The 27,331-nt window shown below is 46.8% G+C and overlaps 1 protein-coding gene across 1 annotated transcript; it reads right to left on the bottom strand.

Moving 5' to 3' along the window:
* Positions 1–13,237: 13,237 nt before the first annotated feature.
* GALR2 (galanin receptor 2) lies at positions 13,238–23,715 on the bottom strand. The gene is made up of 2 exons (XM_084647100.1): positions 23,174–23,715; positions 13,238–15,872 (listed from the first exon to the last, which is right to left on the bottom strand). Exons 1-2 carry the CDS (start codon positions 23,527–23,529, stop codon positions 15,092–15,094), a joined length of 1,137 nt encoding a protein of 378 aa, XP_084503226.1. The 5' UTR covers positions 23,530–23,715; the 3' UTR covers positions 13,238–15,091.
* Positions 23,716–27,331: the final 3,616 nt, after the last annotated feature.

Below are 27,331 nucleotides of genomic sequence, written 5' to 3'. Positions count from 1 at the left end.
GAGAACGGCTGGCGTTGCCCCTGATTTGCATGTGTCTGTATCACATACATGACGGTGACACAGCCATGCGAAACCACAGAGCCATGTAGTATAGTTCATCATGCACCTCTGGCCACTAATCCGCTGTGTGTCATAGACCCTATACATTAACACCTAATGGAGATTCTCCTTTAGCTCACGCTGTAGAGGCCTATTTGGGTTTTTTTTTGTTTGGAGAACCTGAATTCTATCCAGCCTGTCACCATGAAGTTATGCATGTGCGCCACAGGGCTAGTTCTGAAATCTTAGGAGGTGGCAGGTTGCTATGATCTATTTGATATGCTGGTTAAACTTTTAACCTAAGATCCCTTCTCACTAGATCTTAATCTTGAAGCAGAAGCAAAACACATTTTTGCTTTCAGCAGCTGCTGGCTCCAGAGAGACTGTGTTAACCCTTCCCCTTCCAAAGCCCTGTGGTGCAGAGACTTCACCAAACCTTTGTCTTGTTCTTAAGAAACTGCTATATTTTTTTCAGTGGGTCAGAGAGTTCAGAGCCTCACTCCCCTGGCAGCTCATGAGGTTAGCTGGGCATGTAATGACACGTTATCCATTTGGTGTTTGTCTTTTGGGGGGGTGTTGGTCAGAACAGCCACCCCTCCTGCCTGTATGGAGACAATCTGATGCTTAAACATCAGAAATCTCTGGGAGGGAGCTTAGCGACCACTCTCCGGAGAAGACTCACAGCACTTAGAAATCATCTGGCCCGGGGGCACAGCTCGACACGATCGGTTTTGTGGCTCCTTCAGTCCCCTTGTTGCTTGTGCACATGAGTGGTTTAAAGGGCCACACTGTGTGGATTGATCAGAGGCTTCCTGTAAGATACCCTCTTGTAGTAATGTAACTTTTTCCTTACAGGTTTCAGAGTAACAGCCGTGTTAGTCTGTATTCGCAAAAAGAAAAGGAGTACTTGTGGCACCTTAGAGACTAACCAATTTATTTGAGCATAAGCTTTTGTGAGCTACAGCTCACTTCATCGGATGCATACTGTGGAAAGCGTAGAAGATCTTTTTATACACACAAAGCATGAAAAAAATACCTCCCCCCACCCCACTCTCCTGCTGGTAATAGCTTATCTAAAGTGACCACTCTCCTTACAATGTGTATGATAATCAAGCTGCGCCATTTCCAGCACAAATCCAGGGTTTAACAAGAACGTCTGGGGGGGGGGGGGTTAGGAAAAAACAAGGGGAAATAGGTTACCTTGCATAATGAGTTAGCCACTCCCAGTCTCTATTCAAGCCTAAGTTAATTGTATCCAATTTGCAAATGAATTCCAATTCAACAGTTTCTCGCTGGAGTCTGGATTTGAAGTTTTTTTGTTGTAATATCGCAACTTTCATGTCTGTAATCGCATGACCAGAGAGATTGAAGTGTTCTCCGACTGGTTTATGAATGTTATAATTCTTGACATCTGATTTGTGTCCATTTATTCTTTTACATAGAGACTGTCCAGTTTGACCAATGTACATGGCAGAGGGGCATTGCTGGCACATGATGGCATATATCACATTGGTAGATGTGCAGGTGAACGAGCCTCTGATAGTGTGGCTGACGTTATTAGGCCCTGGGATGGTGTCCCCTGAATAGATATGTGGGCACAGTTGGCAACGGGCTTTGTTGCAAGGATAGGTTCCTGGGTTAGTGGTTCTGTTGTGTGGTATGTGGTTGCTGGTGAGTATTTGCTTCAGGTTGCGGGGCTGTCTGTAGGCAAGGACTGGCCTGTCTCCCAAGATTTGTGAGAGTGTTGGGTCATCCTTCAGGATAGGTTGTAGATCCTTAATAATGCGTTGGAGGGGTTTTAGTTGGGGGCTGCAGATGACGGCTAGTGGCGTTCTGTTATTTTCTTTGTTAGGCCTGTCCTGTAGTAGGTGACTTCTGGGAACTCTTCTGGCTCTATCAATCTGTTTCTTCACTTCCGCAGGTGGGTATTGTAGTTGTAAGAATGCTTGATAGAGATCTTGTAGGTGTTTGTCTCTGTCTGAGGGGTTGGAGCAAATGCGGTTGTATCGCAGAGCTTGGCTGTAGACGATGGATCGTGTGGTGTGGTCAGGGTGAAAGCTGGAGGCATGTAGGTAGGAATAGCGGTCAGTAGGTTTCTGGTATAGGGTGGACCAGGCTGAGGGCCCACATATCTATTCAGGGGACACCATCCCAGGGCCTAATAACATCAGCCACACTATCAGAGGCTCGTTCACCTGCACATCCACCAATGTGATATATGCCATCATGTGCCAGCAATGCCCCTCTGCCATGTACATTGGTCAAACTGGACAGTCTCTACGTAAAAGAATAAATGGACACAAATCAGATGTCAAGAATTATAACATTCATAAACCAGTCGGAGAACACTTCAATCTCTCTGGTCACGCGATTACAGACATGAAAGTTGCGATATTACAACAAAAAACTTCAAATCCAGACTCCAGCGAGAAACTGTTGAATTGGAATTCATTTGCAAATTGGATACAATTAACTTAGGCTTGAATAGAGACTGGGAGTGGCTAACTCATTATGCAAGGTAACCTATTTCCCCTTGTTTTTTCCTACCACCCCCTCCTCAGACGTTCTTGTTAAACCCTGGATTTGTGCTGGAAATGGCCCAACTTGATTATCATACACATTGTAAGGAGAGTGATCACTTTAGATAAGCTATTACCAGCAGGAGAGTGGGGTATTTTTTCATGCTTTGTGTGTATAAAAAGATCTTCTACGCTTTCCACAGTATGCATCCGATGAAGTGAGCTGTAGCTCACGAAAGCTTATGCTCAAATAAATTGGTTAGTCTCTAAGGTGCCACAAGTCCTCCTTTTCTTTTTTCCTTACAGTTTCTTCTCTTCAACTGGCCAAAAGTTCCTCTTCCTCCCTGTGGCTTTTGAGAGGAGATGGAACTAATGTGGGGCCCCTAGGGCACTGGATTGGCCATCCGGCCAGCAGTTGGTATCTAACAGCACTTTGGCCCATGTGCCCAGCAGGTTGGTGTTCTCAGTCTGGGTCATAGAGGATAGATCTCAGTGCTAAAATCCATTCTTGTTAGCAATCCCAGCACCAGGGCAGATGTTTGAATGGGCCATGGAACCTTAGCTGGGCCTCATTTCTAGTGAGCATTTGCAGCCATTGGTGTCTAGTCACAAGTGTAGCTGCAACCCTCTGCTGTAGACAGGCTGGGCCATGATTTGCACAGGTGCAGCCTCCCCTGGTTTCAGGCCAGGGTTTCCACTGGTGCCTCCCCACGGGTGCCTGACATCCCCAGTGCAGAAAAGGCCTAACTCTCCCACCTCCCACTAGACGTTGTTTCACCAGAATTTCAGCCCTCTGTCTGCTGTCCACGCTGTACCTGGCCTATGGGTAGACAGAGGACCGTATTCTCCAGCATTAGCAACCCTGGCCCCTTTCACCAGCACTCCTAAAGCCAGGTGTAGGCAGCTAGATAGAGCTACATGGGCTCAGTTCTGCTCGGCTTCAGGCCACTTCTTCAGTTGCCTACGTCTGGATTTAGGTGCCTACCTTTGGGTACCCAAGACTTGACAGTGTTGCTCCAGCATTCACTTAAAGTGAGCTACGGGAAAACCTCCTGGCTATTGTTTGGTGCCTTGTCACGGCAAGCGTCTCTGTTCGCGCCCTAGCCCTATTAGGGATGGCAGCAGCTCCTGTGTGTGTTACTAGCTCATTTTTACCCAGCAGCCCCTTACGGCCGTGTCCGCACGAGCTGGTTTCCAAAGCAATCTGTCGGGAGGGCGTTAGTCCCTCAGACTGAGCTCCGCCTAGTCCCGCTGCCCGGCACCCCCGTCTCACCCAGCCTCTGTCCTTTCAGCATCATTTAAAGCTTTGCCACTCCTACCTTGAGTGCTTGGGCTTGTTCCCGCTCTTGCCACCTACCTAGCATTGTGCTGGCTTCCAACGAAGTATAATTAAAAAGCCAAATGTAGCAGGGGAGCAAATGAGAAACTCTTTTAAGCGTTCCAGCCTTCCTTTTTATTCAGGGCTCTGACTCCCCAGTTCAGTCCTGACCAACTGAGCCAAGGTTTATCTGGGTGCTAACAAGTCCTTGGTCGTCTTGCAGCTGATGAGTGCTGTCCCTGTGAGCACCTCCCAGGGCCCTCGGATGGAGACGTGACGTTCTGGCAGCTGAGACAGGTCAGGGCTTAAACTGAATGAATAGACTGGTAAAGCCCTGGATGCGGAGTGGAATGGCGGATTTAACCCCTCCTGTGCCAGGCTGTGATGCATGATTTAACTGGGAGGTACCATCGCTTTCAGTGGGCTGATACCCATCCGTTGGGCGGTCTGAGCGGGTGTCCCTTTGCTGAGCCAGTATGTCATGTCCGGCCTCGTGTGCTCTGCCTTGGGCTTGCAAGCTAACACAAGGGGCCGTTTATCTCGAAAGGATGGCTTCTTTCTTTTGAAAATGTCCAGATGTCATGAAGGGAGGGACTCTCAGCACTGTCTTGAACTTGGCATAGCTTAGGGTGGCTTTCTTCCTGCACACCCCTCCTCCCGGGCATCTCAAGCCTGGGCTGTGGCACCTCCTGCTGTTTCAGGGCTGAAACTGAAATATGTGTGTCCCCCACCCCCATTGTGTACGGGTTTGTGATTCACGTAGGGGGATTAGAACCAGAGACCACCCCAGCTGGGGTTCACCTCAGATCCACAGATGTCTAAGGCTAATGCACTCGCCCTCTGTGTCCTATAACTATGTGTATGAGGGTTCGAGGAGCTGCTGGGAGAAGTGGTCTTAGATACCACAGCTCCCGGGGGTTGACAAAAGCCCATATAATGTCTGACCATCTTGGCCGTTTAGCCTTGGGTGATGTTGACTATCTTGGTCTGTAGAGTGTATGGGGTGGGAGGTGAGGGGAAAGGGTGGGATTCATTTAGACGAGCAACTAATCTCATGGCGGTAAGAAAAGGGTAACTTTAAGGGCCAGATCCTCAGCTGGAGTCAGTGGAGTTATGACAATTTACACCAGTTGAGGATCTGGCCCTGAGATCTTAAAACTCCTGAATTCGATCCCTGCAACAACTCGCCCCCACCCCCTCCCAAACTCTCCCAGTCAAGGAGAACAAATGTCCAGGCACTAATGTGCCTCTTTTTCCCTTCTTCCACAATGTTAAGTAAAGCAAAGTCTTTCTCTAGTAGGATTTATGGCCCTTCCTTGGGCAGGAGACAGCTAATCGATTTGCATTACCCTGGCTGTCTCGTGAGTCTGTGCGTCATTTCATTTAAAAAAAGAAAAGGCATTTTGAAGAGATGAACTCAGAAACAGCTTCCTCCTTCCCGCTCCCACTTGATGGAATTCAGCTCTTTTGCAGGGAGCCATGTGTTTAAGAATGTCACCAAGCTTTACACGAATGCACCACCATTTGTCAGAAGGGACCAGATCCTCAAATGTATTTAGCTGCCTTACTGCCATTGAAATCAACTGGAGTTAGGTGGCTCCATACCTTTGCAGATCTGGGCCAAGGAGCCCAGAGACGGTGGAGAGTGAGGTGAGATGGGACTAGAACCATGGGGTTAGAAGGGTCATCTAGTCTAACCCCCTGCCAAGATGCAGGATTTGTTGTGTTTAAACCATCCAAGACAGACGGCTATTCAGCCTCTGTTTGAAAACTTCCAGGGAAGGAGCTTCCACAACCTCCCTAGGCAGTCTGTGCCATTGGCCGACGGTTCTTACAGTTAGGAAGTTTTTCTTGAGATTTAATCTCAATCTGCTCTGCTGTATTTGGAACCCATGGCCTCTTGTCCTGCCCTCTGTGACAAGAGAGAACAACTTTTCTCCATCTTTTTTATGGCAGCCTTTCAAGTATTTGTCCCCCCTTCATCTCCTCTTTTCCAAACTAAACATACCCAGTTCCCAGTGGTGGCAGGTTTGTATAATTTTTGGTGGTGCCTAGAACGGGTCCAAGTCCCGCCCACATCTGCCTTGGACTGAATGCATCTCCGATGAAGTGAGCTGTAGCTCATGAAAGTTTATGCTCAAATAAATTGATTAGTCTCTAAGGTGCCACAAGTCCTTCTGTTCTTTTTATTAAGAATGCATCCATTGTTGGTTATTATTACACAAAAGTAATGGGGTGGGGCCGAGGACTTTGGAGTGTGGAAGGAGGCTCAGGGTAGGGCAGAGGGTTGGGGTGCAGGGGTGAGGGCTGCGGGGTGGGGCCGGGGATGAGGGGTTCACGATGCAGGAGGGGGCTCAGGGCTGGGGCAGAGGGTTGGGGTGCGGGGGATGAGGGCTCTGGCTGGGGGTGCGGGCTCTGGGGTGGGGCTGGGGATGAGCGGTAAAATATTCCTTTCCTCTCCCAGGCTGGAGAGCGGGCAGAACTGGATTAGTGACATGGCTGTGCGGAGCATTACTACTGGGGATCTACACGGATTTAACTGGATTTGTTGTTTTAACTATTATACAAATATTTCAGCCTAGTAACCAAGATGAAAGGAATCTAAAAGGAAATCTTCATTAACATGTACGGGGAGGTAAATGTGAAACTCCATTATTGGGGACATGGCCAGCCTGACAGCCATATATTGTAAACAAGTATTTCTTTACCTATTTAAGACTCTCTCACAGTCTCCGCATCTCTTATCTTGGACAATGAAAATCAATTAAGGTGCTTCTGAGTTCTCAGTGCTGTAACGTTTGGGTTGCGAACACGTGATGGAAATTGTCCTTGCTGTAAAACCAGTGTTTTCAAACTTTGGCGTTCCTCAATCCCAGACATGGGCTTGGAGCACAGCCTGCCTTTATTAATATTGTCTCATTGTTTCCTTGTACTCCCCTGTCTACCTGTCTGTCTGTCTCCATCTGTTGTCTTTTGTCTGATACTTAAATTGGAAGTGCTTTGGGGCAGGGACCATCTTCTTGTTCTGGGTTTGGAGAGCACCTGGCATGATGAGTCCTGGGCCGTGACTTGAGCTCCAAGGTGCTGCAGTAACACAAATAATAACTGAGAGAATGAAAAGGCTGACGGTAGCTTGGGAAGGGAGTGGAGGCAGAAAAGGCCAAATGGAAGGAAAAGGATAAACTCCAGAGCTTTGCTCCTTTGTGCTTGAGGAAAATTACTCCCTGCTCAAGTCGTTCGGAGTGGCCTGATTGGCGGAGTGGGTGATGGTGGCAGAGAAGAATGGGCTGGTAGTTAGGGCACTGGCTTATGAGAGAAGAGACCAGGTTCAAGTCCCTGCTCCACCACAGACTTCCTGTGTGGCCTTGGGCAAGTCACTTGGCCTCTCTGTGCCTCAGTTAACTGTAAAATGGGCTGCGCGCTGGTCCTTTAGCCGAGAAACTGACAGATGTTGGCGCTACCCAACCTCGGTGTTGGAAATGGGGGATGATGGTAGTGGCAGGATTCAGAGCTCTGCCAGGCATTTCACTTACCCCCCTCCCGCCCCCGCCATTTATCCGTGACTTTTTATTGTGTCTGTGAGTCACCCCACCGCGGTGGCTCTGGTTGCTCCCAGGTCCCACGGGGTTGGGGCTGGCATCCTGCTCTCACAGGGGGCTGGGCCCAGTGCCCTGCTCTGGGCTTTGCAACCTGGCACAAAAGGTCTCCAATTTGGCCCGCCCAGCCCTCTGTCATGACCCACTCACCTTGGGGAGCACGAGCGCCGCAGCTGTGGGGTGGGCTCACTCTCCACTTGCTCCTGCTGGCTGCCGGGATCTGTGTGGCGCTGGAGGCTGGGGCTGAGAGCAGGGAGACAGTCTCTTCCCTGCTGGCATCTTCCCTGCTGGCTGGCACCCAGACGTATGGAGGGGAAGGAGTAATAGCCTTTCTTGAAGGCAGAGGGAGTGAAGGGGTATGCAGTATACTACAGTCTTTAGTTATATGATCACATGCTATTTTTTCCACAGAGGTTAAAAAGGAATACTGAATAGCTGCTTGTTAAATGAGTGCCGTCTCTCCTGGGCACTGAACGAGGCAGCGCTTGTGTGGAAGGAATAGAATAGTATGTGGTCATGTAACTAAAGCCTATCATAATGCACACACATAAGGAGGCCCAGTTAAGATTCACAGTCAACCTACATTCTGGCATTTCCTTGCTTTTGAGATCTTGAATTTACAGCCGTAATCATGGTTTGTTTGTTTGTTTTTTAAATGTGAGCAAGACTCAGTATAGCCCTTCTGGTGTTTAACCCATGCCGTTCTTTCTGATCACCTGCAAAGATGTTCGTGGACAGTTTAGAAATCATGGGCTTCATTTTATTCTCCTTTTTCATTTTACTGCCATGTCTGCTAAGAGTGACGTCAAAGGTACTAATATTAATACTTAGCTCTTGTGAAGCACTTTTCTTCCCAGAGATCTCAGAGCACTTTGTAGAGAAGGATCAGTATAAATCACTCCCATTTTATGGACAGGGAGACTGAGGCACAGGCAGGGGCAGTGACTGGCTCAACAATGAGTTAATGGCCTTGTAGGCAGAGAATCCAAGTCTCTTGACTTCTAGTCCATTCCTTTACCTATTGGACTATGTGGTTTGTACAGGTAACCCACTAGTAAGTCTGTTACAAGTCCCCCATGTGCCCAATCCACAGAGGCTAGAAAGCTTTGACTCAAGCCATAGCAGCTCATGCTTTTAGCTCTGGCCGTCCCCAATGCAATCCCAGGTCCATTGGTCAAGATGGCAGCTATCACATATGTGTCCAATGTAAGTGTTATTAAAGAAGCTCTGATGGCTGATGGCTATCTCAGGCCCTCATCTGCATTCCTCCTTCCCAATGCTGAGATCTGGAGGAGTTCTCATCGGGACACCATTCATTATGAAGAATTTCCTCAAGTCAGTTGACATGTCAAAAGTTGCTGAGCTCCTAATGTGTGGCACAGTCTGGGAGGAGATGTACAAATATTACTGAGGTATAGACAGTGGGCGGGACTAGCCATAGTGACCTCAAGTTGTTCAAGAAGAGAGAAATCAGCTCTTGCTGTAACACAATGGAGCAAACCAGCTCTGCAACAGACTTCTAACCAAAGGACAATGTAAAAGTGATGTGATGTGAATTTTGCTAGTAGAGGAGAGAAGTGAGGGGATATCAGTGAACCACACAGAGATCTGGAGGCTGCAATGAAATTAAATATTGCCTTGTACTGTGACAGATTTGTCCATCAGTCTAGTTACCTATATGGTCCCTGATAAGGCAAAGCACAGAAGGATCTATCAAGTGCATGGAAATGCACTTCTGCTGATTAAACTTTCAGAGTCAGGGAACAGTTTGGGGTTAAGCCAGATTTACCCCCACAAATAAATCACTTGAGTCTCCAGCCCCCCTCATTCTCTTCATCTGTTCTGCTTTTGAACTTTTCCATGGGTGACTAAAATAAGCCAGCAACTGGTCTCTTGAGACAGAACAAATCCTGCTTCTGAAAGGTGAATCTAGGCAGTGCAAGGAGAGGTCATCCATCAGCCAAAAAAGACTCTCTCAAGCCCAAGAGCAGAGAAGTAGGAGAAGGCTGTTATTAGCCATGTTTCTATGGCTTATTACACGTTTTTCTTTGCCATGAAAGGTTTCAACCAGGAAGATAAATACAGAGATAAATAATGGAGCTGTTTATGCAATCAATGTCTGTGACTTATGCTGGGTGCATGGCTAGACTAAATATAATTATTAATAAAGAAGCATTGGGCAATTTATGGTCCTCGGCATAGGGCTAGCTGGATCTGGTTATAATAAGTTTTAATGGGAAAGATAAAATGTTTGACAGTTAAGTGCTTCTCAGGGGAGGGATCAAAGCAACAGGGACTGGAGAAGGAGCTTGTTGTAAATAGAGTATTCCCAAGGTGTTTAGATCAGAGATGGGCTTCAGCCCAAAGCCTACAGCTAACCACCCTGAACTCTGGGAAATTTCAGATCCAAGGCAGGGTTTGAACTTTGCACCTTGGGGCCGTCTCTGGAGCCAGAGCCTGAATTCCTTATTCAAGACCTGATCCAAAGCCCATTGAAGTCAATGGAAGGGCTTCCATTAATGTAAGATAGGGCCTTCAATCTCCCACTGATGGTTGATTGAGGGTTGCCTTAGTGAAGACTTCAGGATGTGGCCGCAAGGATGGAGCCCCTGAAAAATCTGCAAAGCCCATTTACTGCTACTTCTGGTTCCTTTGAACGTGAACTGATTTATATAACAGACCAGGGCCAAGTGAGCAGATCCGGGGCTTAACATGGTTATAATTATTAAAGACTTATGCATCTAGCATCCACAACTGTGCCAAACGCATTTAAAAAGAAATCCAGTCCCAGAAGCTTTGGTATAATCCATGTATCAGATAAGGGTCTGGCAGACTCAAAGGGCTTGAGATCTGGGCTGAAATGTGACTGTTATTGGATGCAGTAACAAAGGAGCAAAGTGTTTTGGCTCTTAGGGATGGGAATGGATGAAGAGTAGAGCAGGCTGGAAACTTTCCGACAAAACTTTTTTTTTTCCATGGGAAGATGTTAATTCATCAAAACCAAAACTGTTCACAAGGAAGGGTCGGCTTCCCCAAATCTCCTGATTCGAAGAAAAAAAAATGTGGACAAAAAGTTCAGACATTGTCAAAACATCCTGTTTCAACATTTTCAAAACAAAAAGTTTGGAGTTTTAAAATCTGAAATGACTCTTTATTCCCAAATTTAAGGGCAAAATCAAAATGGTTTGAAATTATCTAAAGGAAGCATTTCAGTTGACCCGAGCCACTTTTTTTCTCCTTCAGATTATTGGTTCTTGAAAATTTTCAAGATTTTTGTCTTTTTGTCCTGTTTTGGGATGGGAAAAAAGTCAAAATCTCAAATTCTTGTGGGAAGGGCAAACCATTTCCCTCCCAGTTGTAATGCAGAATAGGTTCTTCAGGAGGATTCTGTATGGCTTTCGTGGTCTCGTACCTCTGCGCGGTGAAGCATGTGGGTTTGTGTTTTTAAGCGCTGCTAATGTCAAATCCCAGAGTGGACATAATAATAGTTTCCAAACAGAGCACTCAACCACTCTCCACAGACTGGGCGCAGCTGTAATTATAAAGCCATTCACAGAGCCCTTCGTTCCAAGAGCACGGAGCCTGAGTCAGACTCAGCCTGATGTGAGTATATGCAACTCCCTCTTGCAACAGGGCTAAAATTGGTCAACTGTGTTCACAGGTGTGCGGGGACACACACCAAATATTGCAGTGTACGTCTGGCTGACTTCTCCTGCAGTATGTCCTACTGCGCTCATCACAGCATCTCTTAGACATAAAGTGTGGTCTGGAGTCCTAGCACATGCCTATTTGGGGGGCAGATGAAGAGAAAAACCCCAATCCTCCAGAGGGCATGGCCTCGTTATCAACAGAACTAGGTTCTACTCAGGGTCCCGCAATGAACAAAAGAAAAACAACTCCCCACCCCGCAACAGCTGCTGTATCACCTCTGTCGGATTGTCAGATGCTAAGCAGCATCTCACCTGTAGAATCTCTCCGGGTGAAAGGAGACAGGACTCGGCTGTAATGAATATAAAGGTGGTTCTTTATTGAGGCAGCTGGACCCAGGCAGACCCTGGGGTTTGCTCTGGCTCTCCAGCTCCCATGCTGGTTACTGCAGCCCATGCTGCCTAATGCAATGATACTCAGACTGCGGCTCACGAACCAAAAGTGGCTCTTTAACGTGTCTCCTGAGGCTCTTTGCAGCACATGGTATTAAAACACTGTGTGATTTCATTGATAACCAATCCAAGTTATTAACCAGTCAGGATGCTTTTACTATGCTATTAACTAATTGTAGTTGATAAAATAATAATGTTTGGTCAGTCATTTTGCTGTGAGAATAATATAGATTTCCCCTGTCATACCATTTAAACATGACTAGATTGTACTATAGTAAATGGAACAATGAATTCACACGACTGTGGCTCTTGTGGGTAATGTTGATCATTTGGCTCCTGAACCACTGAGGTCTGAGTATCACCGGCCGAGTGTCACAACACAGTGTCAGGACTAAGCATTCCTGGAATACAGGGCTGGCTACACTACATGGCGGAGTCAGTATTTACATAGAAGCTCTCCAAGGGGCACTCAGATGCTGCAGAAGAATGGTGATGCAGTGGGTGGTGCTCTTCTAGGTGAGCCGGTCCTGAGCCGATGCCCCAGGCTGGCGAGGTGCCTTCTCTTGGATGAGATGTCAAGCTCATGTCCTGATCGTCTGTGGCAATTAAAATCCCATGGTTCTTTTTGGCATCAACCCAGGTGCTTTGGTCAAGATAGGTGATTTATATGCCCGTTAAGTTCAACTGGATATGTAATTCTTCATTTGCCTCCTAAGATGTCTCGTGTAGGGCTGCTGTTGTATTCCACCATTTCAATGGCACATAGAAAGTTATCGCTCTGGACATTCTGCAAAGCACTTTGAAACACATTGCAATTAAAGGTGCTAATATGAAACAGACCAGGGTGGTAAGTACAGATATATACATTAGGTGAGAATCACAGCTCCACTTATATGACATAAAAGTCCCCATGATCCCGCATCTGATTAGCACAGCTAATCTCATCAGTGGCAGACTGTCCCTCAGTAGCAGCACCTGGCTAACCCATGCCGCTAAAAATCAGTTTCCCTGGTCCACCTTCCTTTGCAGGTGTTCACACTGTCACCTGCCAGGAAGACTAAACTCACACCCCAAGATTTCATTCCCGGTCCAGACATGCCAACTTTATTAGGGGTGTTTGTACCTAGAGGATTGTTTCAGACCCACCTCTGATATATATGGCAATGATCTTCAAAATGGTGGCTGGCTTTGTCGTTCTGTGGAAAAAGGGGACACATGGCTAGAACTTAGGCAGTCAGGGATAAGGATGGGAACAATGTGACTGGGCTAGCCACGTGTCCAAAGTGGCCCAAGCCACAGGGATACACTTGAAACATTCACCTTCTTCTTAATACTATTTAACATTTGTGTTGTAATGGCACCTGAAAGCTCTGATCAGGATCAGGGCCCCATTGTGCTTGACTCGGTACACACATATATGAAGACATGTTCTCTGACCCCAGTGATCTTACAAGCTAATAACACAGTGATGTATGCAATACAATCAAATACAGAGAATTGTAATATACATTGGTAACTGTTTGTTTGTATTATGGTAGATAAAATGCCAACTTTTCTTAGCTATGCCTCAGCCTAGACTGGCTGGTTGATTCTGGTGGAGGAGGGGTTTGAAGGAGGAGGGTTAAGGCGGGGGGGGGGGTGGCGGGGAGGGCCTTTCAGGTCAGTTTAGGGCAGGAATTCCAGAGGAGGGGCAGTGAGATGATGTTTGTGTGAGAAGCTGACAAGTGGCTGGCTGAGGCTGTCGTCAGGAAGGGGGATGAGTGAAATAAGGGGGAGGGGCAGAACCGTGAAAGACCTTGAAGGTGAGGGAAAGAAACATCTCAATTTGGAGCCTGAATCATGTCCAGGGGTGCTGGAAGGGAAGTAGGGTGAAGCAATTTCACCTGGCTTGAAGCACTAATAGCAACCCAATGCCTGGCTTCTGTCATATAAAGGGGTTTGCAGTTTGGTTCAATGACTCTCAAGGCCCCCGCTATAAAAATGGTTCCAGTGACTCTGCTCAAGTACTCAGCAGTAGCAACTAGACACTTACACAGGTGTCACATGGGGTTCAAAGGGTCTTCCGGGACACCGAACCTAATTCAGCTAAATGCAGCCTGGAGTCAGGGGGCATGACTTCCACGGGATTTGCAGTGAGATTAATGGTGGAAGTTGCTCACAAAATGGCAGTGTAACAACCAATGTGGTGTAACATGAGTGTGTGTAGCAGTCAGGGCAGGTGTGCAAAGCAAGTGACAGGCATTTAAACATTCAGGGACTGGGAGCATAACGAGCTGGATTCTGCTCTTCTTTTCAGCCAAGGAACTTCACTGGTTTCAGTGGAGTCACTCCAAAGAATCCGGCCTTTAGAGTTCCAAATGTGAGTACAATCATTCGGTTGGGTCTGAAGAACCTGCAGACCCAATATGATGCCAAAGGGAGTTGGTCAAATTCTCGTTTGTTACGCTAGTGCAATCCTATTTGAAATCTTCCCTTTTGTGCCCCCTGCCCAGGTTCCAACTGAACTGGCCCCTTTCTGCTTGTAGGAGGAGACAAGAGCACTTTGTGTTTCAACCCACTTGTCCTTCCACACATGTTCTCCTCCCTGTCAATCCCACTGTGACAACTTCTCCACCCATACCTTGCATTGCTGTTTACACTAATCAGGCTGGCTGCTGTTTACATGCACTTTGCATGCACTGGTGCAAGTGACCACACCAGGGGCATGGCACCAAAGAACCCGCCTCATAATGCTGCATTTGTGACATCACCGTCATTTCCATTGCAACAGACTCCTGTTATAAATGCAAAAAGGTGACATCACAGAGAACCTGTGAGAACTGAGCTTCCTTCCTGCACCTTTATATACAAACCCTCTGAAACCTGTCCCCCCACTCATCCCTTTTGGAGACTCCTGTGTGACAGCAGAAGGGTCACTGAACAAGCCACTCCCCTTTTTTGGCTGTTATAATGGAATGACTTTTACCAGCGCAGCAACGAGCTTCCCCAGTCGGCCACCTGCACCGAAGCAGGATCTTTTCTTTAGAAGTGCAGAGCAATCTGGAGAGAATGTTCTAGTGAGGGGAGCTCTAAAGGTCTCCCACAAGTCTTTCTCCTGCAGCCAAGTGGCTCTGTAAGACTTTCAAAGGTGCAAAATTCGTTCTCAAAGGAAATAAAATAATTTGCTTCCAATCTAACCCCCTCCGGCACCATCCCCCCCCACACACACACATACTGACTGACCATTATCACAAAGTGGAGGGCCACATACTAGTACGTGTAGGAACTGGTTTGGGGAAAGTAGGTTTTGATTGCTGGAGCTACGTGATGATGCCAAGAGGAGGGCAATGAAACCACATTCCACATAGCCGTCTTAATCATTCACGTGGCTGAGAGACTAGAAAGCATCAGCATTTTAAAGGCTGAGATTCCTGTGAGCAGTACATTAAAGCTAAAGTTCAGTCCTACCTGGGTCCACGTGACACTGCCGTAGAGTCAGAAGATTTTTTTTTTTTTAAAGCCAGTAGGAAAGAAGTTCCACTAGGTGACATTGAAGGTGATGAAGGAGTTGGCTACTTTCTGCTGGCGCCCTAGCTGCTCCGTCTCCCCCCATGGCTGGTCTGGGATCTGACAGCTGGTGAAGGACCTGGCAGGTGGGAGCTCGTTGATATGTGTCACTTCAGTCAGATCCGCCTCCAGGGTGCTGACAGTGTTGGTTACCTGTACCACATGTACCTTATTGGCCACCTTCTTGTGCAAGAGACAGTTGAAGATCTTCTTGAAGCCCTTGCGGAAATGCTTGGAGACCAGGGCATAAACGATGGGGTTGACGCAGGAGTTGGAGTACGAGATCAGGTGCGAGAGGATCCTGAGCACGTAGGTGGCGTGGTTGAAAGGAAAATAGCCGAACCAGACGCACAGGATGATCAGGTGATGGGGCAACCAGCAGAGACAGAACAGGACCGCTACAATGATGATCATCCTGGTGACCTTGCGCTTGGCCTTCTTGGATTCGGACATATCTTCAATGGGGTCCACGGATGTCCAGAGGTAACGGATAGTCCTCATGTAGGTGAGGCTAAGGATCAGCACTGGGATGACATAGCTGAAGATGAAGGTGCAGATGTCCATGATCTTGCGTTGGGAGATCTTCCAGATGGGATGGCAGACGGTCAGGTTGGCCATCTGGAACTCCTGGTAGTAACTGAGATACGGGCCGGAGAAAATAATGGAAAGACCCCAGATGAGGCAAATGGCTGTGAGCGCATTCCGAGGGGTTCTGAGTTCTCTAGAATGCAAAGGGTATCTAATGGCCAAATACCTGCAAGGGAGAGAACAGAACAAAACTACAGTTCTATTTAAAACGGAGAAAACATCATCAGGCCAGCTACATGGGGAGAACAGAAGGAGAAAAAGAGTTAAAATGAAAAACTTTGCACTTCTAATGTAATTTCTTGTTTAACTAATTGTCCCATTTCCAAGGGCTTGTCTCCACAGAACCTTTGTGCAAGACACTCCAGGGTGTCTACAGCACACTAGCCTGCCACGTACTAACTGGCCAGGCGGACCCTGCTACCACACACCAAAAGTTCCATGGTGTGCTTTAATGTATTGCTGTCTCAAACTTTTAGTGCGTGGTAGCTGGGTTGAAACAGACAATTAGTGCAAGGCTAGCTAGCTAGGATGCTGTAGCGTCACATCCTGGCCTGGTGTCAAATCTCCATGTAGACAATGTGCCTGACCAGGCTGGTAGAGAGGAGATGGTAACTCAAACTTCTCTTTGTCACTGATTTTCACCATGTCTTTTACATTTTATATAATAACAACATATGGGCCATGGCGGCTGAGCTCAGATCCAAATCATTTTTAGGGTGTGATCTCAGTTTAAGGCTGAATTAGGGCTACGAATCTGGTTTGGATTAAATGGCACCTACATCTTAGAAGCTGCGGTTTCCAAAATGTCAGAATCTTGCAAGCTCACCCACTTACCAGCTCAGTCACCTTGGATGGATACCTAAGCTTATTCTAATGAGATCTTGGTTACATCAAGAACAGAACTAGAAAATAGGGTTCCTTCATTTGGGATTCAACTGGAACCAAAGCCATAGGGTTGAAGAGATTTCAGTTTCTGAAATGCCACCATCCACAAAATCCAAAGGGACTTAAATTTGAACTTCTGGTTTGGCCCATCTCTGTATATGACAATGACATAGTAAAAGCAGCAGACTCAAAGGGCTGTGCTTTCAGCAACTGGTGCTCCCTTGAAAATGCAGCTGCAAAAATGCACATTTGTACTTGTGAATGCAGTGACCTGTTTTATGCACATGCAACTGCTGTTGTTTGTAGGCACATGTTGCTCTGGTCTTTTGACCATGTGGCTCTTTAAAAGATGTAAAATATTTATATCTCATCAGCTCCACATCTGTCAGAGAGCCTCCCCAGGGAATTGGCTCTGAAACAATGGTTGATGGTGCACCGGTGTATGGGCTGGAGAGTCATTTTATTTGCCACAAACAGTCAGCTCTCTGATGTCTGCACCTGGCACTAAGGGTGCAAAATTCCTGGTTACCAACAGATCTGTCCTCAGGGAAAGAGCATGACCCATCATTTTTTCAAGGAGAAGAATTTCTCTTTCTCCATCAGGGAGAGGGAACAAGGGCCTGATTCCCCATTTCATTACTGCAATCTATGCTGGTGTAACTGACTTCAGAGGAGTTACACTGGCTTAAAACTGGAGTGACACAGTTGGGAATCAGGGTTAAGGTTTTTCCTTCAGCACTATAAACTTCATTTCCACTGACGCCACTGAGAGTTTTTGCCAGTGACTTTAATAGGAGCAGGAACTTCATCTAATAAAGATGCAGCGTTCCTATCCTTTTCTCATGAAACAGGGCATGCTGCCGACTCTTGGCTACCTCCCACACTGAAGCTCCATTTCAAAACAAGCCTGTGAAGTGCCAAGATGATGATGTGTAATCAGCTGTCCTGTAGATTACACATCTCCCCCTTCCCCAACACCCCATCTCCACCTGGGCCCAAACCACAGAGGATGTGAGTTTTCTGCAGCTCCTAGCTCTCATGCAGAATCCTTCAGCTCAAGCAGTAATGGCTCTGACTTTCAGCTTTGTTCCCTGGGGGGAGAAGGGGGTTATTGGGCGGTCATTACATGTGGTTGATATACCATTTTAAAGGGGGGTTTTCATTGTTATTAATTGTAACCATAAATTAGCATAAATTAATAGACCTGCATTGCAAAACCCATCAAACACCTCCCAAAGTATATTCAGTCTTACCACAGGCACAAAGATATCAGCTAGGATTATTATGTATAATGTTCTGGGGAGGATGTGCAAATAGCTATTGATGTTCAGGCAGCACTAGGTGGTCAATGGGAGGTCAGGGTACTGAGTGCATTGCAGGACTGAGATCTAACTGGTTAGAGACTTCTGCATATAGCTTTACCCTAATCCTGAGCTGCATGAATTTTAAAATGCACATCTAATTCACAGCAAGCTTTTAAAACATGTTTTTAGCATCCGTCTATGCCCACTAGTGAATTCCGCTTGATGGTTATTACCTGGTAAACAGTCTCCAGATAAAACATGAGAAAGATTCTAGAGGGCTTCTGTTTCGAGAGGAACTGATCCATCAAAGTCCCAACCCCACAGCCCTTTTCCCTCAAGCCTGTGGGACCGTATGCTGGAGTAAGGGTTGTTTTCCGATTGCAGGGTGAAGCCCAAACCCTACAGGTATAGAAAATCCCCCAGTTCTGCAGCCTTTGGATTCTCACTGGCAACCAGAGTTGCATTCTTCAGGATTTAACCTTTCCTTTATGGAGAAGGGGGAGGTGAGGAGAGTCATGAAACTGAAGTTTTCAGAGCTCTGTTTTTCAAGCCTCCCCTGTTTAAACTGATGTCCACTGAAACCAACTAAGGGAAGCCTGCACACCCAGAAAAGTGGAAACTACCCTCTAGCCTCTTCTTTGTGGTTATAGAATTCAGCCCCTCCAGCTGTTGCAATGATGACCATTTAAATGCTAAGTGTCTGAAGTGTATGTCTATACTACAAACACTACAGCAACAGAGGAGCCACTGGAATGCAGACACTTGCTACAGCGACAGACAGGAAGGGGTTTTCCATCACTGTAGTAAATCCACCTGCTTGAGAGGTGGCAACTGAGTCAACAGAAGAATTCTTCCATTGACCTAGCGGTGTCTATACCAGGGCTTAGGTCGGCAAACCTATGTCTCTCGGGGGGGGGGGGGGGAAGGAGGTTAATTTTTCACATCCCTGAGCGACAAAGCTAGGCCAACCTACATTTTAGGTGTAGCTCAGACCTTCATGTATCATCCAAAAGGTTAGTTCCCCAGAGTGAGTCACTGCAACATAATATTGATGCTCTTGTGGTGAGAAGAGAGCACAGCGGATGGCAAGAAATTCATAAATTTTTTGGCTTGCAAAATTTTACTAGACAATCGTTGCCATTTCCTACCATTTCACCTCTTACATTTTGGGTCTGATCCTGCAAAGAGCTGAGTGCCTCCTGTGAGGTTCTGGGCACCTTCCACTCCCAAATGAGATGTCACTGATCGAGTCCCTTGTTTCGTACATTACTAACACACCAGTGAGTGTTGAATCTAAGTAGCTTGCGTCAAATGCAAGACTGGAAGGGAAATATATCGAGGCGCAGGATTTGACAAGGGAGAGGTGCCTTGTCAAAGAAATGAGTTGATCCATTTTGTACTACTCTGAGGGTATTTTATGCCAGCCTCATTTCTGGAATCCTTAGTCTTGGACTGACTTGGTTATTGTATCAGAAGACTGGCACCGAAATACTGTGAAGATAGGCACGTTGGAAATGTCATTAAAAGATGAGATTAGTGAGAGATAGTAAACAAGAGGCACAGGATGTGAGTTTCCTTTAATCTGATTCACAGCTCCCACTGCTTTTCCCTCTGAAAACTATCGTCAGGAACAGCGGGAATACGATGATCACACAGAGGAAAGATTTAAATGACAGTTTAGTAATCTCCCGATTATACGCCAAACTCCTGTGGGCTCAGTTCTCTTTTACCATAGTTCTCAGAAGCTTTACACTGGTGTAACTCCACCGGCGTCCATAGAGTTACTCCTGATTTTACATTGGTGGGAGAGGAGAATCAGGCCCTTCACCTGCTTTCAATATACGTAGGCTTGGAAGGATTAGCTTTTTATCAGTAAATGTCATCAAACATTGATTTCACCACTGTAAATACACAAACTGATGAAAAAATACTTCCATTGATAATACTCAAAATATACAGACAGGCAAAGTAAGAAAAATGCTACTTGAGAACGTATTAGAGTTTGACGCAAGGCTATTTACTTTCTATATGTCCACATGTGATGTTGACAATTTGGGTTACAAAACTTTTATATTTGAATCTCAAAGTCTGTCACTAAATAATTGTCTTCCTGCCCTCTGATTTCCCACAGCTGTGAAAATTTACATCGATTAAAAATAGAAAAAATGCTTAAAAATAAACAGCGATCTTATCTGTCAAAATTATAGAAAAATAAAAACTGAATTCTGCCAAGCTGAATTATACCTGCCCTTCTACGGCTCCTTTGGTGACAAGTGGCTGCTGCATAAAGCAATTATTTATTGCAAAACAAATAAGACATAAAAAATAAAATACAATTTTGTGAAAGGCAAAAAAAGACAACTTTCTGTCTGGCTTCTGTTCTATAGTGGCCTGCCAACGGTTTGCAAAAAGGGCTTTTGGCATCTTTCTAGTCAGCTCTAAGATCCCCAGATCTTGCAGGTTTGAAGTCCTGAACGCCGAGTACTTTTGACTTTAAATAGAAAATATTCTAATAGAAAAGTTTCAAGAGCCACAGTTATCTTTCTCATTGCAAATTAATTACTTCTCAGCCTCTTGAATGCTGAATTGGTGGTAGAGATCAGCAGGAGCAAATCACAATTACAAATGTCAAACGCTGCAGGCTGCCTTCGTTAGGGAGAATTCCAATTCCAAACCTCGCTGTTGTACATGACAGTTTTAATTGAAAACCAGCATTCGTTCTAATGTACAGTATTGTCAGGTGCCCCCAGGCCAGCCTGGAATCATCACCTGGCGTTTTAATAATAATAATTAATAATAATAGTATTCAATAATGTATGTTAGAGAGAAATGTTCTTTCCAGTAATGCAAATAAAAGGTGTTGGTGAGTGGAAATGTTTAACTTTCGTAACTCTTTTTAAAAAATTTACCTACTTTGCCATTTAGCAAATGCTATTTACAAAGCAGGTGTGATTTCTGTAATTCCTCAAATGAGCTAAGAGCTGCTGCTTACATTATGACATCTATTTCTGAGCCTCTATGCCAAGATCACGGACAGTCATAGCTTGTTTTTCTCTCTGGTTTTGATAACCTGCTCACCTTATCTCCCAAAGCCTTGAGTTAAAACAATCAGGGACAGATTTTGATCTCACTTATATCAGTATAAATCTAGACTGGCTCCAGTGAACTAAATAGCTTTCTCCAAATGTATGTCCGTGTACATGAAATCAGAATCTAGCTGCCGGTTTCTTTTGAAATCCTTTCCCCAGGCTCCTTGTTGTTCCCACACGTTTCCCAGCAAGTTTGTCATCTTTTAGCAATTCTAGACACTGAAAACTTTCTGATCATCTAGGGCCAGATTGTGAACCCATTCCTTACAATAGTGAGCAGTTACATGTACAAGTAACCTTGTTGTCAGATAAGTAAATGCTCATCGGTAGGCATAAGGGATTCACACTCTGACCCTCAGGAGTTTCTCTGCTGTTAGCTTTACACCAGCATTCTCTTGTTGTCTGCTCTTAAAAAGCAGCTCTGGCAATGCCCCCAGGAGACTCAGGAAGTGTACACTTCCGAAACCTCCATTTAAATTCTTCAGTTTAATTAACACGCTCCCTTATTTACATGAGCAAACTTCCTCTTTTCATGCCCTGCTTTCCTTGGGGCTGGGGATGTCTCCACTGTAGCCTCTGTAGGGGAGAGAGACCCGTTTCATGCTAATATTGCCCTTTGGTTTTCATGTGGTTGACCTGCATGCTTCACCCATTTACCCATCACTGTATCTCTCTGTGGCTCTCAGAGAAAATCATACAGGTGTGACCTGATGTCACAGGTATGTCTTCACAACAAAAACCAAAGGTGTGTTTTTACGTTGAGTTAAAATCCGAGAGAAGGTGAGGCAGTTGTCGTTTTCACATGGGTGAGCGGGTCCAATTAAAGGCTGTGTCTGTGCAAAAAAGGTGGTGGGGGGCAGTGTTCACTATCCTGCTGTAAAATCTTAGTGGAAATAAGGCACCTGTAGCCCACCCCCTGCTCATGGCTGACCTCACCTACTTTCCCTTGCAGGAAAATCTACAGGTGCCTTGTCTTCACTAGGATTTTGCAGCAGGCTGGCTAATGCGCCTTCGTTATCCTGAGGTAAAAACCCAACTCTTTGGCAGTGGAGACAAAGCCTATATAGTCACATTGGTGCAAACCCGCAACATAGGCCCAGTTGGCACCTAAAATGTAGGTCATCTTTGCTACGTCTCTAAGGGGCGTGAAAAACACACACCTCTGAGAGACATTATTAAACTGACCTAAGCCCAGTGTAGACAGCGCTAGAATTCTTCCATTGACTAGCTACTGCCTCTCAGGGGGTGGATTAACTACAGCCAGAGAAAAACTCCTTCTGTCGCTGTAGCAAGTCTCTACACTACAGTGGTAGGTCAATCTAATCTTTAAGTGTAGACTGGGCCCTACCTGAACTCTGCTTAAACCACACCGTTTTCCATTGATGTCCCTCCTTCCCTTTCACTGAAAAACCTCCTGGCCCCTCTGGGGAGCTGAGTCAAGGGAAAGCAGTCGTGCTTCTCCCCTCACTCACACTGATGTACCACCTCTCCTGTCGATGGACCCACTCCGGCTTTCCTCCCAGGCGCGTGAGAAGAGACTCTGGCCCTGCATGTGGACCACAATTTGGGTGATGACTCTGAACTCTGCCAGCCAGGCTGAGCTCCCAAAAGCACAGTGCTGCTGGTTTCATCTGTCTCTCTCCTTCAGCCACGGGAATGCTTTGGGGTCCTCCACTCCGTCCCCATAGCGAATTCATCTACTCTGAGCTGGGCTGGGGCCAGGAACTGGTCCCAGGTAACGTAGCATCCCCAGCTCAGCCGTCTATGGGTGCCTAATCCCCCCCTCCCCCCTGCAGAGCCCAGTCCCATTTCCTCTAAACTGCCTCTTTCCACCACCCATGCGAAGACCCGAGCTTGCTGGGGCATTGCAACTTCCAGGAACACCTGCCCCCCCCTACCCCCCCGCAAGAAGCCCTGAGAGCCTTCTGTCCCACTGTGGAGCTCACCTCCTGCTCCCACACTGCACCCCTCTGCTAGCCCTTCCAGTGCAGCTGCTAGTCCCCTCCTGCCCCCGATTCCCTATGCCCTCCAGCTCTCTCTGGTAACTTATGGGCAGAGTGGGAGAGGTTCTGGCTGGCTGGCCAGGTTGGAAGGTAACCAAGGAAAGTTGCTGAGAGTTATTTGCCAAGGGGGGGGGGGGCTGGAAGGAGGGCAGCCCCCCTGCTGCCCTGGCCTCTCCGCTTTCCTACCTGTCCAGGGAGACGGTGGCCAGGGTGAAGCTGCTGGCGTACATGGTCAGGTAGATGAAGAAGTGCACGGCTTTGCACAGGAAGGGCCCGAAGACCCAGCCCTCCAGGGTGTAGATGGTGGCTTGGAAGGGCACGCAGCACACGATGAAGCACAGGTCGGCCACGCCCAGGTTGAGGATGAAGAGGTTGGTGGTGTTATTCACCTGCCCGTTCCGCAGCAGCACGGCCAGCACCAGCGAGTTGCCCACCGTGCCCAGCAGGAAGATGAGCGAGTACGCCAGCGGGATGAGCACGGACTCGGGCTGCCAGCCGGCCTCGCCGCCGGACGCGTTGAGCTGGGCCAGCGAGCTGTTCATCGCCGCGGTGGCCCCGGCTCCTCCCCAGACACAGCTGCTCAGCGAGGCAGACCCAGGCCAGGGGTAGCGTGGGGCGCCTTGCTCGCTGGCATCCCCCGGGCGCTCTCCGCTCCAGCCCCTGCCCTCATCCGCGCCGCGGAGCCTCGCTTAGTTCGCGGTGCTGCCCGCCGCCCGAGCGGCCCCGGAGCCGCTTAGCGCCCTCGCTCGCCCGCGGCTCGGCTTCTCGCCCGGCGCGGGAGCGGGTTCCGCGCGCCGCCTGCTGCCTCTCTCGCTGGAGAGCACCGCGGCGGTCTCTTGAAAGCGCTCGGGGGGCGGGGGAGTAAACTTCTTGGCAGTTTTTATTTATTTATTTATTTATCTGTCCCCTCCCTCCTCGCAGCCCAGCGCTCTGTGTGGCTCGGCACCCGGGGGGAAAACGGCATAGATCCGAGCCAGGCTCTGGTTTCCCCGGTGACAAATCCCTGAAATAGAATTAATGCTGTCTATGGAAACCTACGGCTGGCCTCCTGGCCGCCCCCAGAACCCTGGTCTGTTCCTTCGTGCCTACACGTCAGGGGGGTCCAGAGGGTGCCCATGTGAGGGGCAAAGGGCTGCTTTAGTTCTCCTCCAAGGAAAACTTGTGGGTAAAGGGAAATGTTCCTAGTCCAACAATGCCTCCTGTTACCCCGGCAGGCAGTAGCTGTCCCAGGCAGGCTGGCGTTCTGCTTCTGCAAAGGGCTGCTCTGACACACGTGTCAGAGCTCTGCGCAGAGCTCGTGTGGAACAGGCTCTGCGGGCTGGATCCAACAGAGCGGCTAGATGCTGGACTATTGATTTGTTTCTATGATCCAGCTATCTCCTGCCTTCTGAGACCGCAGCAGAGGCAAATCCTAGAGTCCCCTGTCCTTCCACTTTGAAGTCAGTGGGAGTTTTGCAAGAGTGAAGGAAAGACTGCAGGAGCTGGATGCAATTTCGATAAATATTAGGCGAATAATATCTGGCCAGTTTTTCTACTGTTATTTCTTTTATTGTGGTAGCATCTCCAGGCCTCATGAGGGCTGCATTTTGCTGGCTACTGCACACACAGAAAATGGTCCCTGCATCAAAGCGATCTATTCTGGCTTTCAGGTTGCAGAAGAGTTGTTGGCTTTGTCATCTTTTGAGCAATAAAGAGGAAATCCAGTAAACCCATCCACAGTGGGAACAAATCCTTAACACCTCTCCTCTCAACCAGCTACAAAATTGCATTTTTTCCCCTCGGTACCTTTCCAAAGTATTTTCTTATCGTCATAGAACACCATCAATTCTTTGAGTATGTTTCACTTCGCTGATGTTCGCTTGGCTTGGGATTAGTGATCAGTAGTAATACAAAGAAATATAATCACTGATACTTTCCACTTCGCACATAATGAGATCAAAGGGCTTTATGAGCATTAACGAAGTAAGCCTCACAGCAACCCTGTGAGGTTCTGTGCACATGAGTAAACTGAGGCACAGAACAATGAAGTGACTTGCACAAAGTTGGAGGCAAATCAGTTGTAGTGTGGATCTGCTGGCTCCAGTCCTATGCGTTAATCACTAGGCCCTGCGTCTGCATTCAGAGAACAAACACATTGTAGGAAATCCTACTTTGTTCCTGGTCATACAGACAAAGAGGCTAAATGGGTTGAATACAGTATTTGCTGTGAATTATACGCTCAGCTCTACTGATTAGGAAAAGGATGCTGCAACGAGCTATGTTAGCAGATACCAAACACCCACGATTCTTTGTACAGTACCCAACCGAAACTCCCACAATCCTCTGAATATACAGTGTACTGATGCTCTGTGTCTATAATTCTAGGTGCTTTAAACTTAGGTTAAACCTCAATGTGTGACCAAATGATAGAAAGCGTCTAATCTTTTACTCTTATCCCAGTGGTCCCTGGAGAATATGTCCAGATGTCCACAAAGGAGCCTTTGTTATTGATGAGGGATACTCGCGATTGCAACTGTGTTCTGTAATTGATGAGATGATAAACTATTAAGAAATTTTTTAACTCATCAGGAATTTCTTGTTGTCACATATATTTTCTGTAATAATGACTTGGTTGGAAATATCTTTAGTTTATCAGCCATGTAAATTAAGGTACCATCAAGGAATTTCCACTTGTAATTGGGTGGTGGGAGAGGAATTTCTCTCTTTGTATACACCTGTGGTATATAAGGAACTGAGGTTTTGAGAGTTAGGAGTGAACCCAGCTGCAGAGATGCTTCTCCAGAATCAGTTTGGTAACGTATAACCTTCCTTTCTGTATTGTGCAGTGTTAATCTTTGACTAATAATCTTTGATTAATAAATTCCCATTGAGCCCGGAGTCAGCTGGAGTCTTATTTAGAATCAAAATTATATCCTAACAGCTGTCAAAGATGATAACACTTTTCCACTAAAGAGCAGGGAAGAAGAAAGTCACTCTGGGAGAAAAGTTTCAGAGTAGCAGCCGTGTTAGTCTGTATCCGCAAAAAGAAAAGGAGGACCTCTGGCATTTTAGAGACTAACAAATTTATTTGAGCATAAGCTTTCGTGAGCTACAGCTCACTTCATCGGATGCATGGGAGAAAAGCTATCAATTTGCCAAAAGAGCCTTGCAGCATGGAACTGCCTGAGCCCCCAATTCAGAAATGGACAGCTGCCACTAGACCATGCAAGACCGACATCCTACTGAAAACAAGAGAAAAGGGGGCTGGTTAGGGCCCTGGACTGGGACTCAGGAGATCTGTGATCAGTTCCCAGCTCAACTACAGCCTTTCTGTGTGACCTTGGACAAGTCACTAAGTCTCTCTGTGCCTCCTTGTCCATCTGTAAAATGGGAACAATACTTTGTCTCCTCTATTTAGACTATTTCTCACTATGTGTCTGTACAATATCTGGCACAACAGAGCCCTGAGCTACTAGTAGTAAATTTACTACTACTACCACTATGTGCTACTATCATATGAATAATAACCCCCTTTTCCATTGTAAAGCCTGTTCCTAGACACTGATCGTTTGTTTTATTGATTTTGCTAGCCCCTCTGTTCCTTCTCAGGCTATTGCAATTGTAAATTGACTTGCATGGGTTTCTTCTCTTTACCATTTGCAGTTATGTGTACACACATTGAGATCTTTTTCAAAGCTTCTTTACAAATGTTTGTGCAAATTGAGGGCTGGATTGACAGTACTGCAGACCGAAGTCTTTCGTTGTATAGATCCTGACCCTTGGAAGAATCACCTCTTGGAGCGAGAAGATAATTCATTCTCCTTAGCCTATTCAGTCCTAGGTCCTTCACTGGAGCTCTAAAAAAACCCCACCATTCGTGATGCAAATTCTTACCCATGGGGAATTGAACTGAAACCAGCAAAGTCATTTTGCCTAGGACAGCTAGCAGCCCTCAGATGGTAGAACAACTTTGAGGCACTTCCAAGCTGGGTTTGTAGACTCAGTTTTCCATTTCCTTGCACCTTCTGTCCCTGTATCCCATGCATGACCCACTAGCTCCGGCAACAATGCAGTGTTGTCAAATCACATCAAATCCCCTCTTTCAACCCCTGGCTGCCCCAGAGGATGGAAAAGGTGCCGGTTTCCAAATGGAATCTGTGCAATGAGCCAACTGGTGACAGTTTTATCCTTAGGATTTACAGACTCCAGAGCAGATTCAAAGCCCCTGGCAAACGTAAGCACTTTAAGTATCAAGAGGGAAATGGCATGGTAGAAATGTGCTTGAGCTAAATTCTACCAATTCTTTACCACTCGAGTGAACTCCCTTGTCAGAGAGAGAGGATGTTTGTGCTCTGCATATCTCAT

This window comes from Lepidochelys olivacea, assembly GCF_965140295.1.
Source record: "Lepidochelys olivacea isolate rLepOli2 genome assembly, chromosome: 14".
NCBI lineage: Eukaryota > Metazoa > Chordata > Testudines > Cheloniidae > Lepidochelys > Lepidochelys olivacea.
This window is presented reverse-complemented; position numbering and strand designations above follow the sequence as displayed.